The following is a 19,843-nucleotide window of genomic DNA, read 5'->3' on the forward strand; positions in this document are numbered from 1 at the left end:
ATGTCCACAACTTGCGACCGGTGCTTGTCCTAATTCATAAAGGACTATTAAACATCAGGACCCATAGTTAATATAGTATCGGAGGGAAACATATAGTCCTAGGACACAGGCTAAAGAAACCTTATACCGACATCTCTCGCTGAGTGATGAACCAGAGATAATATATAGATAGGTATGATCCGGACGGTCAAACAAGCATACTTGTATCCAGGCACTCATTTAACCCCCTGGTGAAAGAGTCCCCAGAGTATATATCCACAAAGCCTCCTTTTTGAACATGCGCTTTAACCTATCCCTCCCAGAACAGAGAGGAGGGGAATAGGGGTGTGCTCAAGCCCCATTATCCTCAGAGACCCCTGATCCCTGATCCAGGATTATGTCTCTGTGTAAGTGTCTGGATAGACTGCGTGCTGTTACCGTGTATAATATTACGCTGGTGCTCTATTAATCTTGTGCACGGGTGGTGCGTCCCATATACTGGGGACCACACGAGCAACAAACCATATACACCACATAGGTAGGTAGACAATTTATAGTACCCCTAACCTTGAGCACATACACTGGCGACACACTTTATTCGAGCTCGGCTAGTCCCACGAATTCGGGTATACCCGGGTGTATTGAGGTTTGTGACTGTTTTCTGCCCGAGTGCATTGAGGTATTTTCCAGGCAGGGATTGAAGCATTTTATTCCCGCTGGCTGCAATACTGCACAGTATATATATATATATATATATACTGCATTACAATTCATGAATTTATGCCATCTGGTAGACACGCGAAGCATTGCAGCCTATTAAATCCTAATCATTATCATTTAACAGATCAGCCGCCCGTCAGCCAGGCATGAACCCAGGCTGGGAAGGCAAACGCAACGGGGCTTGTCAGAGGTGAGGAGCGGCGCATTCCAGGTATCTGCCAGGTACATACTGGGTATTTGCTCGAATAAAGTGTGTCGGTGCAGTATTTTTTTTAGAAAAGGAGCAAAGTTGTCCACAGTAGCCATATGTTTACATGTGAAACAACAACTTTTACCACAAATGGAATTTCCATATAACAGGGTAAGTGCCCCCAATAATCCATTCCCAACTTCTCTTAGTTTGCTAGGTACCAATACGCTTTTAATATTCTTAGCTTTCCTGTAAACTACTGGAATCTGTTTAGCTAAGTTGGGACCCAAGATCGGATCACTCAGTAAGATGTCCCAATGGTTCTTCAGGATACCCTTGATGGAAAATGGCCTGGTTTTATATATATATTATATATATATATATATATATACAATATAGTAATAAATTCAGGGTTAACACATAAGCGCTTTGATTTTATCTTTTCACAAACCCTTACTCTACCATTTAGTCTGCCAGAGTAAGCAATATTTTTCTAGCCCCACTGGCAGCAAAAGCGTAAAGCACAATTACATTTAAAGAAATTAATGGGATAGTTAAGTTCTCAAGAAATTTTTTTGTCAGCCAAGAGGGAATGCACATTTTAACGCAGTGCCAACAGTGTACTCAGTACATCACAATACAATCAAATACGCAATTATGTAATGGAACGCAGGTCTAAGAATATTAAACATTGAAGTATGATTGAAGGTTTTAATAAATATTTCACTTTAATGAAGTCAAATTCTTTTTAAACAAACAATAACTGAAAGTGTGGTTTTGAAGCTCCAAAATCTTATTGATGTATTTTCTACCACAGCAGCTGCCACCTCTGTTTCAATAGTGCTTTCAGACACCAGCATTGTGGACACAAAGCATTACACACATGCAACAACTGCTGTATGGAAAGTGCTTTTTCAAAGATAACATATTCTTTGATTCAACATACTTATTTCCCAATGTAATAAAAGGGCAGTAAAGTATTTTCTTGGTAGGAATCATAGATAGTGCTCTCTGTTGCTGCCGATCATGCTTAAAGATCAAAAAAGCTACTTCGTCAGGGCGTTGCAAGACTGAGGAAGACGCAGCGACTTGAGAAGTGATTTGGCCAACCAAGCCAAAAAGTCGTGTTCAAGTTTATAGCACCACCTATGGACACAGTTTGTAAAAGATGTAAAAAAAAAAAATACTGTGTCTATATCATTTCAGCCCGTGTTTATCTAGTGCTGGATGAAGGCCTCCCTAATGATCTTTTAGGTATTGCGATTACAGGCCATTGTTCTCCATGTTTTTCCAAATCATTTCCTAATGTCACCCTCTCATCTTCCTTTGGTCATCGGTTTGGTCTCTTTGTATCCTTTGGAATCTAGATGAGTACCATCTATATCCAACTAATTTCTTCGTGCGATATGTCTGGCCAACTGCCATTTTAATTTTTTCCCCTTTGTAATGTCACCGACTTTTATTTGCTTTCCAACCCATCCATTCTTTTTCCTGTCTTTTTTGGGTAATACCCAGCATACTGTATATCTGCCCATATTTCTTGGAGTTATCTGAAGCTTCTGAATTTTCTTCGAATTTAGGATCTAAGCTTCACATCCATACGTGAGTACAGGAAGAATACACTGGTCGCACTCTTACCTCTTAAGGCACTTCATTTCCATTCTCCTATTGATTTCGAAAGGGTCCCATCCATTAATACTTGCTTGTAAAAATAGACATAGTTTTATTCCATTAATTTTGATCTTTGTAAAAGTTGACATTTGTTGAACATCAATTTTGGTCTTGCCGAGATTCATATGGAGGCCTTCTTACTTGCTTCTCTCACTTATTACTGAAGATCTTCTGGACTTGTAGGCTACTTAAATCACCTATTACCCATTCATTTTGATTTCTTTTTCTTCCCAATTCAAGATTTTGAGCAATTCTTCAAGTGTTGCTGTGAAAAGCTTTGGTGACATGGTGTCTTCCTGCCACACTCCCTTTGCTAAATATAAATATATATATTTTTTCAACTCATGTTTTTGTTTGACACATACTGAAGACCACACAAAGAAACCATATAGAAATGCACTACTTGTTAAATCCTAAATGAAAAGTGGTTCCACTAGAGATAGTAGAGAGAAATAACGATAGGAGAGAGGTAATCCGCCAGGCTCAACAATTTCGGATTATCCATAGTTTATTATGCAATATATATATATATATATATATATATATATATATATATATATATATATATATATAAAACCAGGCCATTTTCCATCAAGGGTATCCTGAAGAACCATTGGGACATCTTACTGAGTGATCCGATCTTGGGTCCCAACTTACCTAAACAGATTCCAGTAGTTTACAGGAAAGCTAAGAATATTAAAAGCGTATTGGTACCTAGCAAACTAAGAGAAGTTGGGAATGGATTATTGGGGGCACGTACCCTGTTATATGGAAATTCCATTTGTGGTAAAAGTTGTTGTTTCACATGTAAACATATGGCTACTGTGGACAACTTTGCTCCTTTTCTAAAAAAATATGTGCTCAAGGTTAGGGGTACTATAAATTGTCTACCTACCTATGTGGTTTATATGGTTTGTTGCTCGTGTGGTCCCCAGTATATGGGACGCACCACCCGTGCACAAGATTTATAGAGCACCAGCGTAATATTATACACGGTAACAGCACGCAGTCTATCCAGACACTTACACAGAGACATAATCCTGGATCAGGGATCAGGGGTCTCTGAGGATAATGGGGCTTGAGCACACCCCTACTCCCCTCCTCTCTGTTCTGGGAGGGATAGGTTAAAGCGCATGTTCAAAAAGGAGGCTTTGTGGATATATACTCTGGGGACTCTTTCACCAGGGGGTTAAATGAGTGCCTGGATACAAGTATGCTTGTTTGACCGTCCGGATCATACCTATCTATATATTATCTCTGGTTCATGACTCAGCGAGAGATGTCGGTATAAGGTTACTTTAGCCTGTGTCCTAGGACTATATGTTTCCCTCTGATACTATATTAACTATGGGTCCTGATGTTTAATAGTCCTTTATGAATTAGGACAAGCAACAGTGATATTCAAATTTCATTTCTACACAATGTAATATTTATAGTACTGTATCAATTGTTCATATAAATATTGTAACTTGTGATGGATATATGGTGGTTCTCTTATTATTGATCACACACACACACTTCAATATGTTTATTTTCATCACACACTATTGTCTCCTTTTTGCATTCACATATTTATATTTTTTAAATATATTATTTTCATTTAGAATATAATTTTTCAATTTATCTTTATTTGTGTTTATTCCTTGACAGCTCTCTAGGCAAATTCATAGGTACTTGCTTATGATCATTATGACAGATTACTTGATTACAGGTAGATTGTTCTATGTACTTTGTATATTTATTTTTGTTCATTGTTCTTATTGTTAGATTTGATATATTTTTCATATATGTATGCTTTCACCATACCACCCCTATAGGGGGCTAATCGATATGCCTTCTATATGTTTGTCTCTGTGTTATCGCTGAGGGTGAAATTTTTTGAACACTCACATGAACGGTTAACACCCTTATTTATTACCAATTAATTGCTGGACTATTTAAGGGCCATTAGTCCATCCAATATGCAATCCCTGATGAAGTCGCGTAATCTGCGACGAAATGAGTAGAGCTGTGTTTCCGCTCTTGTTGCTCACATCATTACGTCATCATGGTGACGGAAGCTTTGGAGGAACGGTTGCTTGCAGTGCCAAAGTTCTGGAGGACATTTGTTGGGGTTGTGCCATCTTCCCCTAGTCCTGTAGCAGAAGTGCATCCATAGACCAAAGACACTGAGCTCCCGGCTGATGTCCCTGCCTGATGGTTCCAGCAGCAGACTTCTGATATTTAACTCTGACATGTGCAATACCTACCGGTGTTTGTGATTGTAATGTTTTTAGATTTCTGGTCTGATTAAAACCTCTTTTTAACTGAATTATGCTATTGAGCTTGTGCTTTCCCTTTTTGTTTTGTAGATACAGTATCGTGGTGAAAGTGTTTTTTCCCTGTTGGAGTCTCCAGTAATACCTTAATACTTTTTCATACTGTTTCATACTGTTCTACGAGTTATTTTTAATATTCACTTGAATTCTGTCGTCTAGTCTTGTGTTTGTGCATCATTGTTTGTTCTGTACTTTGTTTTATATGGTTAATTACTGCGGTTCTATTAATTGGTTGTAGCTTTTGTGTCCTTATAGCTTGTTTCAGTTCATCTGTCTTTTCCACTTTCATGACATCATCATATACTATACTTTTTCAATGTCCTCCTCAGTGTGTGTGTGTGTGTGTGTGTGTGTGTGTGTGTGTGTGTGTGTGTGTGTGTGTGTGTGTGTGTGTGTGTTATTTACTCTATTTCTATTGGTATACTACTTTGACTGTACAGACCCGCACACAATAACGTTAATATTTTTAGACGTTTTTCACTTGATTGTTGTGTGTGTGTTTGTGTGTGTATGTACGTGTGTGTGTGTGTGTATGTACGTGTGTGTGTGTGTGTGTGTGTGTGTGTGTGTGTGTGTGTGTGTGTGTGTGTGTATACACACACACACACAGTTAGGTCCGGAAATAATTGGACACTGACACAATTTTCATAATTGTGGCTCTGTACACCACCACAATGAATTTGAAATTAAACAACCGAGATGCAATAGAAGTGCAGACTTTCAGCTTTAATTCAAGGGGTTGAAAAAAAATATCGTATGAAATGTTTAGGAATTGCAACCATTTTCATACACAGTCCCCTTATTTCAGGGGCTCAAATGTAATTGGACAAATTAACACAATCATAAATAAAATGTTCATATTTAATACTTTGTCGAGAATCCTTTGCAGGCAATGACTGCTTAAAGTCTGGAACGCATGGACATCACTGAATGCTGGGTTTGTTCCTTTGTGATGCTTTGTCAGGCCTTTACTGCAGCTGTCTTCAGTTGTTGTTTGTTCGTGGGTCTTTCTGCCTTACGTTTTGTCTTCAGCAAGTGAAATGCATGCTCGATCGGGTTGAGATCAGGTGATTGACTTGGCCATTGCAGAATATTTCACTTATTTGCCTTAAAAAACTCCTGGGTTGCTGTCGCATATGTTTTGGGTTATAGTACATTTGTAAATTGAAGCGCCGTCCAAGCAACTTCGCTGAATTTGACTGAATCTGAGCAGACAATATATCCCTATACACTTCAGAATTCATCCGGCTGCTTCTGTCACATCATCAATAAACGCTAGTGACCCAGTGCCATTGTAAGCCATGCAAGCCCATGCCATCACATTGCCTCCACCATGTTTTACAGATGATGTGGTATGCTTCGGATCATGAGCCGTTCCAAGCCTTCCCCATACTTTTTTCTTCCCATCATTCTGGTACAGGTTGATCTTAGCTTCATCTGTCCAAAGAATGCTGTTCCAGAACTGGGCTGGCTTTTTTAGATATTGTTTGGCAAAGTATAATCTGGCCTTTCTATTCTTGAGGCTTATGGTTTGCACCTTGTGGTGAACCCTCTGTATTTGCTCTCGTGAAGTCTTCTCTTTATGGTAGACTTGGATAATGATATGCCTACCTCCTGGAGAGTGTTCTTCACTTGGCTGGATGTTGTGAAGGGGTTTTTCTTTACAATGGAAAGGATCCTACGATCATCCACCACTGTTGTCTTCTGTGGACTTCCAAGCCTTTTTGTGTTGCAGAGCTCACCAGTGTGTTCTTTTTTTTCTCCGAATGTACTAAACTGTTGATTTGGCCACTCCTAATGTTCCTGCAATCTCTCTGGTGGATTTTCTTTTTTTTTTGCAGCCTAAGAATTCCCTGTTTCACTTGCATTGAGAGCTCCTTTGACCGCAACAGCTTCCAAATGCGAATGCCACACCTGGAATCAACTCCAGACATTTGCCTGCTTAATTGATGATGAAATAACGAAGGAATAGCCTAAACCTGTCCATGAAACAGCTTTTGAGTCAATTGTCCAAGTACTTTTGGTCCCTTGAAAAAGAGGGGGCTACATATTAAAGAGATGTAATTCCAAAACCCTTCCTCCAATTTGGATACGAGTACCCTCAAATTAAAGCTGATGGACTGCACTTTAAGCCCATGTTCATATTTAACTGTAACTTGAATTTATTTTGGTACACAGCAGAAATTGTGTGTGTGTGTCAATAAAGAATATCACTTGTGAGCACATTCACATGTCTTAGACAGGTCTGCAACCCTGCCTTTCAACCATTATCACCTCGCATACAGTGCTCCCACTGCAAAAAGGGATTCTAGGAAATGACATGCAAATGAGCACACAATGTGTCACCTTTTGCCTGGAATATCCATTCACATGGAGCCCATTTAGGGTGATGTATCGCTGTTCACACAGCTTTTAAGCACAGCATGGGACTAGCAAAGCAAGTACAGACCACTCACAGGCATGTTTCAACCTTGCTGGGTATCATCAGTGTGAGGTTTTTCTATACTTGCTTTGAAATATTTCTAGGCTGGGTAGGTTTACCATATACATTTTAAGTTATGGTCGGTGAAAAAGGCGACAGAAAACCTCTGTGGTCTGTGACTGGTTTAAACTTACTTTGCTAGTCGCATGCTGTGTTTAAAAGCTGTGTGAACGGCGATACATCAGCTTACATGGTCTCCATGTGAATGGATACTCCAGGCAAAAAGTGACACATTGTGTGCTCATTTGCATGTAATTTCCCAGAATCCCTTGCTGCAGTGGGAGCACTGTATGCGAGGTGATAATGGTTGAAAGGCAGGGTTGCAGACCTGTCTAAGACGTGAATGTGCTCACAAGTGATATTATACACACACAAAAACAATAGCGCTAGCCAGATATATTCATGTGCATAAAATAAAAAGTGATAAATATGTGTAAGTGTATATTGAGAGACAGAATGATCGTATAATATTTCTGCTTCTCAATATATCCCTGTTCAGGAAAGAAACTCCTTTTGTTGCAATGGTTTCTTTTATATTTGTGGCACCCATTCCATATGATACATCTGTGTATTATGTCTGTAAAGGGAGGGAAGGGAGGGGGAGGCCTGTGCGTGCAATAAGCTGCTGTTTATTTGTTTATAAAAGACAGCTTTTTTTAACATAAAAAAAAACAAAAGGGATTATTGAGAAGAGGTGACTCATAATTGAAAGAGACTCATCTGCACGGTTAGGAAACTTTCCCACTGGCACTCAAGTGCTGCTGCTTTGATTTGTGTGCTCCACTGGCATCCATGTTGAAATCATTATACATGCATTCACAAGGAAAGATTATTTATTACAACATATGTTTTCCATTACAGCATGCATGAAGATGACATCATTATTCCTATCATGCCCAAGTTTAACTCGGGACATCTTGAGTAGGTCTCTGCAACCTATTAATTTGACTGAGAAGCCATCTTCCCAGTACTAGCGAAGAGTTCAGCTCTATTCAAATGAATGGGACTAAACTCATCTCCAGCACGAGACAGCTTTACAGCCTATTGGATAGGACTGAGCCTTAGAGCTGCACTTTGCTACAGTACATGGGCACACACATCATGTAAAGCTGACATTAGATTTCTGTTTCATTCCCACAGCAGTGGCTGCCTCTCCCGTATTGCTTTCATACTGACTTATTCACACAACTGATCCAATAGGCACTGCTTGAAAGACGTGGAAGATGTTATTATTGGGATTAATGCGTTGGTTTTTTATATATACAATGGGGTATAGTCAGCAGGTGACCCAACATTACATCTTACGAGTCACCGGAAACTGTGCAGCTCTTGGCTACAGAAGAGTAACTAAAATATACTGTGCTCACTTTACGAGCACACTTCTCTGCCAAACACATATCCTGGTGTCAATTCATGCTTCTTTTAGATGGTGCCAGAGTCATTTACAGAGCAATGCAGTGGAGATGAAAAAAATGCAATATTTATCGCATAAAAACAAACGCAAATTTTCCCAAACTGATAACTGTAGAAAAGAACATACAACCTAAGGTCTACTATCTCCCACTTAACTCCAGTTAGAACCTTGCTTCCTACACAGCCCGTCCCATCTGTTAGCACCATAAGTCTCAATTGCCTTGTTTCTGTACATTCAGATCACCCTATCTTCTGAACTCTGATCATCACACCGTCACCTCTCTCCTAACCTCATTTAAGAAACGTTTTCAAGTTCTCGGCTCACACCTCACCAATATTTTCCATCTCCTGCTTTTTTGGTCCACTCCAAGCTAAAATCCTATATATCTACTGTACTTCTTATAGATACTGTATCCAAAGGTGTATCTGCCAAACTGATGAACTGATTTAATACCCACTGCCTGAATATACATGCCCACGCTACAGTACATGCAATTAGTGAGTACAGTACTTATACTCTAAGCCAATTGTCTCCATTAATTTGCACTTACTTGGTGAGTTTATGCACCTTCATCGCCGTTAGAAATTCTTGAACTATTTCGGGACTGTGATGCTGGCAGGGGCTGGCAGACAAGTATTTCAGAGTCTGGGGAGTAGAACAATGCACATTTATATTGGCACTAGGCTTCGAGCTCCCGTCACGCAGTGTATTAACACTAATCAAACACACAAATTCTCATAATGGACTTACATTTACTCCCAAACTTCCTGTATGTCTCTCTGTCTGCCAGTATGGTTATTAGCGCTTTGGGACAGAAATGTAACTAAGTGACTACACTCTATAATTAACTACAATTATTATTACGACTATTACAATTACTGAACATGCAGTACAATTCTCCTTTGTTTCAGGAGGCTCTTGTAATGCACGGGAGAGTATTCGGTGGCAGATAGCTCTGGCAATGAAGGACGAAAGAAGATCTGCGACTCCTACTAGTAAATCTCATTCCTGTGGTGCTTTACATGCCCTTAAAGCTGACCTAAAAGCATTTTGTAAAGAATTTAACAATCTAAGTAGTCTTCTTAGGCAAATGTGTCCATGGTTAAGGCAAAGATTTAGATTTGAGCATGATTTATTCTTCCTCTGGTCCCCCACCCTGTCCTTATCAGGGGGCCAATAAAGAAAGTTGAAGGGGAGCTTTCCTGTGCATACCTGTTTAACACCCAGTGAGGAGTAGCAATAGAGAATCAAGTCCCTACCAAGAAACAACTTGCTGTATGTACAAAATAACTTTATACGTTTAAAAAAACAAGCTTGTAGCCGTCAGATTTTTATTTTAAAAACAAAATCACAGATGTAACCCCTTAAACATGTATCTGTCATTTGGATCCTACCCTATTAAGGACAAAATGTACGTCGCAAGGGATGCAAAGTAAAAATGCTTTTGTTCCTAAATGTGTTTTACATCGGTTTGAGCTCATGTTAATTCAGTGGCTCTTTAATAACGAGTTGAACAATATCTGTTTGGTATGGTATTCTATTTTAGCACCGGTAAAAAAAAAAAAAAAACGTGTTCAGCTAAACAATTAAAGCTGCAAACCACAATTTTGAAATTCTTTTGTCCCATAATGTGTGATATTGGGTCCAATTGAGCTTCACCACACTGCCCTCAGATCACCCCTCATCAAAATATTTGGCTTTTATTCTAGGAGAAACAAAAATTCCAAGATGGTCACCAGAGTCACCCAATGAAAAGCTGTGATGTCCAGATACCAGCCACGTCAAGGCATAATAATATGTTGCAGGTACCTACAATGAATATATGTAATCATTGTCCCATGGACTAGTGAAAAATGTGAAAAAGTCCTGAAGGGGTTGAATAAAGAATATGATTTTGTAAGTAGTGCAATTAAAAACTGGCCAACTCATATATAGAGTCAACTTGTAAATGGCGCAAAAGAAGGTTTTTTTTCTAAGTCATAAAACTGTCAGCCAGAGCTGATATATGACAGGGGTGGTCTTATGCTGTTTCAATGGGGAAAAAATAGTACATAAGTCTCACCATGGTAATATGAAAATCAGAATTGAACAGGTGTGTCTGGGATCAGACACGTGAATTTTCCTCTTTCACCGCCAGTGACCTCTCTGGGAAAAACCTAAGACATATGGTGTGCTGTTCATGACAGATGTTATATTGGAATGGAGTTTGGGGAGATATTGTTCATTTAAGTGACCTTTACAGAAGGTGAAAAGTGGGCCAGCTATGTACCTGTGTATTAACCCTTGTCCTATATGCAGGTCCCATGTTCACAGGTGTTCCGTACGTGACAGTTTACTAGAACTGAAAAAAGTAACAATAGGTTTTTACATTATATACGTGCTTGATAACTGAAGCCATGAATAACTAAAATTTGACACAGATGCACACGTTAAGTGAAACTTTAAGCATTCACCGAAGGCAAATTTTGAAAACATTATTGGCGGGCAACATGCGGCCCTCAGCTACTTCACATGTGGCTGTCAACCAATGGCCTCCCCAGCAGCCTGTTCTTCCTCTCTCCCCAATGCAGAGATGTCACTGAAGTAGATCACAGCTTCTCCCTTAGGTGATTAATGAAAGTGCGCCGATAAATACTGGCCCTCTCCTGACCTGTACTAACCACTAGCTCCCGATGTAAGAAAAGAAGTAGGACAATATTTATTAACTTGCCGGCATTTTTGCAGCTGAAAGAGCAGTGAGAAGCTCCTGCCCATGGCGGCAATGTAACATCTGCCAGTGCGAAAACATTTCCTCTAGATTGTAAGCTCTCATGAGAATGGCCCTTCTGTATCTGTTTGCGCTTGTTTGTCCTTATTTTGCATGTCGGTCATTTTATATAATTGATGCCACTCTGTACCCCCAGTGTGTGTGCGCGTGTATATATATTATTTAAATTTTTACTAGCTCAACCTTTCACCTCCCCAGTAATGTGTACTCGTAAGTCTAAGATGTATGTTTGTCAGTATATAATACTGAAGACCGAGAGACTGATAGTGTGTCAGACAGTATGTGCTGCAACTGTCACAGCCAGCAAAGAGCAAATGACCATCTACCCTAGGGCTCAATGCTCACATCAGTGACACCTTTTAAGGGTTACACTCGTTCCCTGAACATTCCCAACTGGGATCAGCAAATAAACGCTCTTGGTCAGCCACATTTTTTTACCCTCATTTTTAATGTTTTTATATGTTACATGAATTTATATTGATCTATTAAACTACCCCCTTTTAAATCTGTACTCCGATTGATACGTTATATATAATATGTATCAACTTGCAACCTGATATATTCAGGGCATAACACTATACCTACCAAGGTGTAGTGTCCTCATATTTTTCACAAATGGAATGTACTTCACCACATCTAGATTTGCTCTTTAGTTATTAGGTTTATTTACCTAGCAGTGGACTTAATAGGAGTGCACCCTTTCAAAAGGATTATTCTCTCTCTCCCCACATTTTTGTTCTTGATAAGCTTCCTAGGAAGCTTAAATCCTTGGGTAGCAACCTCTCATTTTCAGCATCATATAGTACAGCATCTCTAATACACTGATATCCTGCTACCAAGTGGAAGCTGTAAATGAATGGGAGCACCATCCAGCTGAGAGCTCGTCCTGTGTCGTCAGACCTGGGGCTCATGATCGGAAAGGAGCGGCTGTTGTGGTGCTGTCCCTTTTCGGACCAACGACGCTGACGTGATGATGTCAGTGGACTACCCAACGTACGTTTTGTGTGGACAGCTTTCTGAAGTGTAAATGTCCACCCCCATGTCGCTGCAGGAATTTATGATCACAAAAGGGGGGAGTCAAATCTTAAACTCCTGAGTGGCTGTGAGAAAGTAGGTTCCCAATACTCCCAGCGGATATCGAAATCAATGTAAAACACAATAAGCAATTTGAGGCAACTCACATAGTCTCTTTGAACACTAGTTGTGCGTTAGAATTTAGGTGCTCATAATACCGCCAACTTTGTATTTGTGAGGGCACTGCTGATTGCAGGACCGCGGTATGAGCCGGTATGGGAGAATGGGCGGAATGTAGAAGACTGCTTGAACGCATACGGGGACGGAAAAGGGATAACCGTACTGGCAGCACAGAAGCACCAAAGGTTGATTTGTCAGGTACAGTGTGCCTAGAAAGCTAATGCTAGTCTGAGTTAACAGTATGCATGCGACAAGTGTCAGTGAATGGATTAGCACAGTGCAGACTGCAATGTACTCGATGCAAAAAATATATATTGTGATCTGTTGTACAGGATCAATCACAGAAGGTGTCTGGGCAGAGAACAGTGCAGTTCAAACTGTGGCACTAATGCATCTATTGTAAATATGAGGAGCATAAAAACCCCTTGTTAAGAACATGTGGGTTCAAAGTGTGTACTGTAGATCATAGATCCAGCGAAATTCTCGCTATAAAAGCAACCTGTCCCAATCTCCTTTTCTAGGGCCGGTTGTGAGGTAATCGAGACCATAGAACTTGAGGCTGCTTTAACACCGTTGTGGGTATCGTTCATGTGTCTTGTGAAGGGTGTATCTAGTTTATTACGCACTGAGCTCACATGCTCTAAAACCCAGTGTCTGAGTTAACATTGGGTTTTACCTACATATTTCATCCCCCAAACACAAGCGACCATGTATAGAATTCCAGTGGTCTGGTAGTTAATAAAATGCCATATTTAGAACTGCCAGGAGTTTTTCCAGTTGTTGAAAAATTTGGTGGGTAGCATGTAGGGACATGCTCTGCACTTACCACACCAAAAAGCGCCAACTGTTTTTTGAGGGAGAAGGTGGAAGTGGGAGGATTGGAGAGGTGACCGTGGACCAGATGGTCCTTGGAGTTACGGGCACTGCAATTTATAAGTGTAGGGCAGGGTTGGAGGACCTGTTTAAGGTCGTTAACCTTGAGCAAAAGATGCCAATGGTTCTTCAGGATATGTTCATATGAGTCCATTTGTTATTAAAAGAGCTGATATATCGGATCACTTTGGCCTCGCCATCAGTGGTATGCTTGGAGGCTAGGACCTGGCTTCTTGGGAGTTGATTTTACTCTTTTGAAAACATTATTTAGGCAAGTTTTCCTGTAGCCTCATTCCAAAAGGCATGCGGTCATAACATTTGCTTTCGTAGCAAATTCTGTTTTGGTGGTGCAACTTCTGCGAACACTTAAGAACTGGCCAACTAGTATATTACGAATTATATGAGGTGTATGATGTGTATGGGGTTCGTGGAGCATACCAGGGAGAAGCCGTTTGGTTCAAGCAGTTTGTATCCACTGCTCGCAACAAGAATACATCTTATAAGTAGGCAATTATTTGTCCTATTGGTGTTAGTGTCCACTGATCCAATATACTGCGCAATGGTGTGTCCCTTTTTCTGTTTTATAAAATACGAGGATCACCATCCACAAATAGGTTATAACTTGACCACACCTTAGGATTGGACTTTTTGGGGATTGTTCTTTCACCTGTGGAAATTCATATGGACAGTGGTAATCTGGTTTATCAACCATTTTCTTGAATGCACCTGGGATTGCCTTTTCTTTATTTTATCATCAGTGATCAGATGAGACGCCAAGCAGGAGTTCCTCAAAGTCCACAAGTCCCTAGTTCGACATCACGAGCCGAGCTCTAAGCTGGCTGGTGCTCCAGTTCATTTACAGCTTCCACTTGGTGGTAGGATATCAGTGTATTAGAGATACTAGGGTTACTATTCAGGGCATATCTCCCCCTTTCTCCTCCTGTCCGATCAATGTTTGTCCTTAACGGCAGGGTTCATCATAGGATATCCTAGCGGTCCTATACAGTACATGCGAGTCCATTTATCTCTGGGCCACACCTTTCCTGTATACCGTGCGAACTGTGACCTGATTAGCACTACCGTTATTGACCTATTCATTTATTTTAAAGTTACCCAATAAGTTGCTACCAGGACACTAAATCCTATTCAGGGACCTACCCTGTAGTCAACTGGATCATGCGGTTTTGAAGACCTCCGTTTTGTATACACCGCTTAGCTCTATCTGGTCAGATCAGTTATCAGTGCACCTGACAGCACAGAGAGGCCGCATGAGTCGCTACATACTAGACTTACCAACCATTTTTCTATTGCTGTGTTACCTTAGGACAGGGGTGTGCAAACTTACCATCATGCGCCCCCCCCTTTCTCCTCTCCGACTCTCCCTCCCCCGCACGGCTCCGGCGTCAAATGACGTTGCGCGGTCGTGTGACGCCACATTGTCATGGCAACGTGGCGTCACATGACCCAGCGCCATCATTTGACGCCGTTGCAATGGAGACACGTTGTTAGAACCAAGGTAAGTTAAGAAGTTACAGAGGCCTCACGCGATCCCCGTCATTTATTTTAAATGCCTTCGGGGAAGCATGGGGCCTCTGTAACAGCCGCCCCCCGTCCTGAAAATCTAGCGCTCCCCCACTTTGCACACCCTTACCTTAGGAGATTTAGCATTACACTTCTCACAGCTCCTATATCTATAACCCGCCTGAGCCACTTAGACCAATATGGTCTTCGATCTCCAGGCCTTTATGAAGTCCACAATGCCATTCACTTTCCATGGCTACTTTGTTGAGGCTCTAGCACTCTAGGTCCTACTACCAACATTTTACCAGTGAGCTCTAATTCAGCTGTTATACACTATTGCTTTCTGTGTGTATTTGCTGTTGTGTGTCCCTTTCATTTTATCCTGTCCATTGGAACTCATTAAAGTTTGATATTATAGTTATCACACATGCATTCCTGGATTCCCATTAACACTGGGTCTGGGACTTCACGCTAAGCTGCAACCTCTACTGTTGCACCACATAGTCTCTGACACACTATCAGTCTGTAGGCATTATATACTGACAAACATACGTCTTCGACTTGTGAGTGCACATTACTGGGGTCTCTTTCTTGGCCTACTCTCCCTTTAAAGAGTGACTCTCTGGCTCAGAAATGTTCTCTTTGTAGTACAGTTTAATACTATAGCAGTAGCAGCTGCTCCAATCTTTTGGATTATGACTGTTCTTGTGTTCACTCTCTCTATGTAAGGAATCGGGGAACACGTCTGTGACAGGGTAAATAAAAGCCACCAGCTAGATGCCTGGAAAACCTATGTCTAGTCTGCAGTGCAGCACTGACTAGGTTAACTTCAGCTGGGAACCTCAGGACAATTAGTTGGATCCCAGCTGCCTAATCAAGCTGTGTTAAAAACCCAGGCTGTAGACACATGCTGCTGGCTGTTGAGGAGAGAGGAGTAAGCTACTGAAGAGATTACTGCTACAAGGTCTGTTAAACAAAGTAGATGAATTATGAACTGTCTGTCCCCTGCATAGAAAAGGGTAGCTGCATTATTTTTAGACTGTCTGCTAAAGAGAAACTGTTTTGTTTGGTCTGCTGAAGAAAAAGCCATTTTCGTTTCTCTTGTTTGCTGAAGAAAAAGCCATTTTCTTTTCTCTTGTTTGCTGATGAAAAGCTAGTTTTGTTTTTGTGTGCTGTATATATTTTAAGGCTAAATAAATAAGCCTTGTCAAGAAACCCGCGTGTGTAGTTGCATGTACCCTGCAACATATGGTGTCAAGAAGTGAGATTGATTTTGAAAGGCCCCTGCAGTCAAAGGGCCACACACACACACACAAGAATGAAAAAAATGGAAGAATTTTTTTAAGCGTTTTTGTGCGAGCAGACCAAACAGCAGGGACAGTTAATGCAGGAACAGGCCCGGCTACAAGCAGAGAGAGATGAAAGACTATTGCAGCAGCAAACCCAGCTCCTAACCCAGCAGCAGGCAGAACAGGAGGAGCCAATGGCCAAGCTGCTGACCCAATTCCAGGGGTCTGCCAGTCCAGATCTTGCAAGCAGCCCCTGGATACTCCTGAGGAAAATGGCTCCAAACAAGGATCCAGAGGCTTTTTTACTGACATTTGAAAGAGTTGCGGAAGCTCAGGGCTGAGCTACAGATCGCTGGGCAACTGCTTTGGCCCCGCTCCTCATAGGAGATGCTCAGGCCTCATATCAGGGCCTCCCAGCAGATCAGGCAATGGACTACCGACAAGTAAAAGCCGCCATACTGGATCGCTTAGGTCTGAACCCCAGAGACATACCGGCAGCAGTTCCGGAACATGAAGTACACCGCTAAGATGAGACCCCGGGTCCTCGCTCAGCGATTATTGGACTTGTGTACGCGCTGGATACAACCCGAGGAGTGCACTAAGGAAGCAATTCTTGAGCAGGTGGTTTTGGAACAATTTCTACAAATAATACCCCCTTCCGCACGCTTGTGGGTAAAACGCCACGCTGCTGAAACCCCAGCTTTGGCGGTCCGACTCGTGGAGAACTTCCTTGGGGCTGAGCAGCAGGCGAGTGTCCTGGACCCGACTCCACCGGCACTTGCGGACGTCCAAAGAGGGAGGACGGATCAATGGGGAACCTACGGCCCGTCCATACGCAACCGCCAAGTCCAACGGAAGGAGCAGTCGTTCCAGCAAGGTCGGAGTCCAAATGCTGGTCCCCGCCGAGACCCTCATCTCCTTCCGGATGTCAGCTCGTCGCAAAATGAGAGGAACTTCCGAGGACGTCGCCCACAGGACCCACCAGATGCCTGGTCTCCAGTAACCGGTCCAGCGGAGCGCTATCCACAGCCCCCTCCTGCGAGGGAACCCTCTCCATGTTCCGCCTGCGGAGAACAAGGCCACCGGTATGTGGACTGTCCACAAATGGATTGTTCATTCAGCAGAACCGTCGCCTCGGCCTTTACTGGGGAAAATTACAAGCTCTGGCTACTTCCAGCCCTGATTGGATGAAAAACTGTCCAGGCCCTTGTAGATTCGGGCTCTGGGAAAACACTGGTCCTCCAGGAACTGTTACCGCCTAAAATGTGCTCTTTTGACTCCCCATGGAGCATAGAATGTATACACGGCGATGTAAAACGCTATCCGACGGCCAAAATCCGGCTACAGGTAAAAGGTCAGGAGGCTTACCTCGAAGTAGGAGTCGCTCCTTGGCTCCCTGCCCCCGTTGTGCTCGGTCGGGACTGGCCTTTCTTTTCGAACCTAATGGCCTCAGTCTTTCACAAGGAGCCGCCTTCTAGGGCTCAGGAGAACCCTGGCAAACTGTTCCCCTTCTCGGCAGACCTTTTTCCCAGTAGACACCGGGGTCAAAAGACTCGGAAGCAAAGACGCTCGGACAAACAGGACTGGTTGCAGAAATCTGGGTCTCAAGGTGAGCATTCTAGTAGTCAGAGGTCACAAGTGATGGCTGGAGATGGCCAAAGGGAGGGGGATATGGGCCCTGGAGATTTACCAGACCTGTACCTCCCTGACTTTCGCCAGAAGCAAAGGGAAGACCCAGTCCTTCCTAGACAGTATGACAAGGTGGTGAAAATTGATGAGCAGATTGTAGATGCACAGGGGGTGATAGTGTTCCCCCATTTTGAGCTATCAAATGATATCCTATATAGGGTGAATAGGCAGACACAAACAGGGGAGGTCACCAGACAGATATTGGTTCCCAAGGCGTTTGTTAAATCTGTGTTCACTCTAGCCCAGGGGGGCGCAAACTTGTTTCCCTGCGCCCCCCTGACGGCTGTCCCCTCACTCCCGCACCCCCCCCAACCCCAACTTACCCGCGCTCCGGCGTAATGACGTCACGTTGCCATAGCAACGTGACGTCACATGACCTCGCAGCGTCATTTTGACGCCGCGTTGCCATGGCGCCGCAGGGAGGAAGCCGCCGGAGCCACTGTAAGTTAGGTTTAGTTAAGTGCCTTCTGGAAGCGCGCGGGGCCTCTATAAACCCCGCGCCCTACGTCGGCAGTGTCGCGCCCCCCCTGGGGGTCGTGCCCCACAGTTTGCGCACCGCTGCTCTAGCCCATACTGTCCCTTGGGGTGGTCAACTTGGTAGGGATAAAAAATTGGACCGTATTTCGTCCCGATTCTATTGGCCAGGGATGCATAGTGATATTGCTAAGTTATGTGCGGCATGTCTGGAGTGCCAGCTAACTAATCCAAAAGGACAAAAACCAGCCCCTTTGGTTCCTCTACCCTTGGTGTCAGTTCCCTTTGAGAGGATTGGGGTAGACTTGGTTGGACCTCTAGAACCTTCTGCGAAAGGACACAGGTTCATCATTGTAATAGTTGATTATGCAACAAGATATCCTGAGGCGTTCCTCCTGAGAACAGAAACGACGAAGCAAGTAGCCAACAAGTTGTTGGAACTGTTCTCACGAGTTGGACTTCCCCAGGTTATGTTGACAGACCAAGGTACAAATTTCATGGCTGAACTGATGCAGGATGTCTTAAAGTTACTAGAGGTCAAGTCTGTTCGGACATCAGTCTACCATCCACATACTGACGGATTGGTGGAAAGATTTAACCGAACTCTAAAAGGGATGCTGAGGAAATTTGTAGATTCAGAGAAGAGAGCCTGGGATGAACTTCTCCCTTTTCTGCTGTTTGCAGTGTGGGAAGTTGCCCATGCCTCCACGGGATTCTCTCCATTTGAATTGCTCTATGGCCGCCAACCCCGGGGTATCCTAGACCTCCTAAAGGAGTCCTGGGAGGAACAGCGGTCCCCTTCTAAGAATACCCTGCAATATGTACTAGACCTTAGGAAGCGCCTAGATGTGGTCGGCCATTTTGCCAGGGAGAATCTTAGATCAGCCCAGGACAGTCAGGAGAGACAATACAATCAGAATGCTCGCATGAGAGTGTTTCACCCAGGAGACCAGGTGATGTTATTGTTACCCAGTTGCGAGAGTAAACTCATGGCCAAATGGCAGGGCCCATTCGAAGTACTCCGCCGTACGGGTGATGTGGATTACGAGATCGCTCAATCAGGGTCCAGGAAGGGTAAACAAATTTACCATGTGAACTTGCTGAAACCCTTGAAGATGCAGCGGTCTCTATTCATCCACCCGGTGGAGGAGGAAACGGACTTGGGTCCTCAGCCTCCACGGGAGAACATCGTGAGTGACGATAAAATCCCAATGGGTAAACAGTTGTCCTCTGAACAAAAAGGGGACTTGTTAGCAATAATT

The 19,843-nt window shown here is 42.7% G+C and overlaps 1 protein-coding gene across 2 annotated transcripts in view; it reads right to left on the minus strand.

Annotated features, from left to right (window-relative positions):
• The window catches only part of CRCP (CGRP receptor component), a 47,502-nt gene that overhangs the window by 9,024 nt on the left and 18,635 nt on the right, over positions 1 to 19,843 (minus strand). For both annotated transcript variants that reach the window (XM_075589919.1, XM_075589918.1), the window contains exon 4: positions 9,325 to 9,419. In XM_075589919.1, the coding sequence (XP_075446034.1) occupies positions 9,325 to 9,419 (95 nt within the window). The remainder of the gene's footprint in view (positions 1 to 9,324; positions 9,420 to 19,843) is intronic.

Source organism: Ascaphus truei, chromosome 3 (assembly GCF_040206685.1).
Source record: "Ascaphus truei isolate aAscTru1 chromosome 3, aAscTru1.hap1, whole genome shotgun sequence".
NCBI classification, from domain to species: domain Eukaryota; kingdom Metazoa; phylum Chordata; class Amphibia; order Anura; family Ascaphidae; genus Ascaphus; species Ascaphus truei.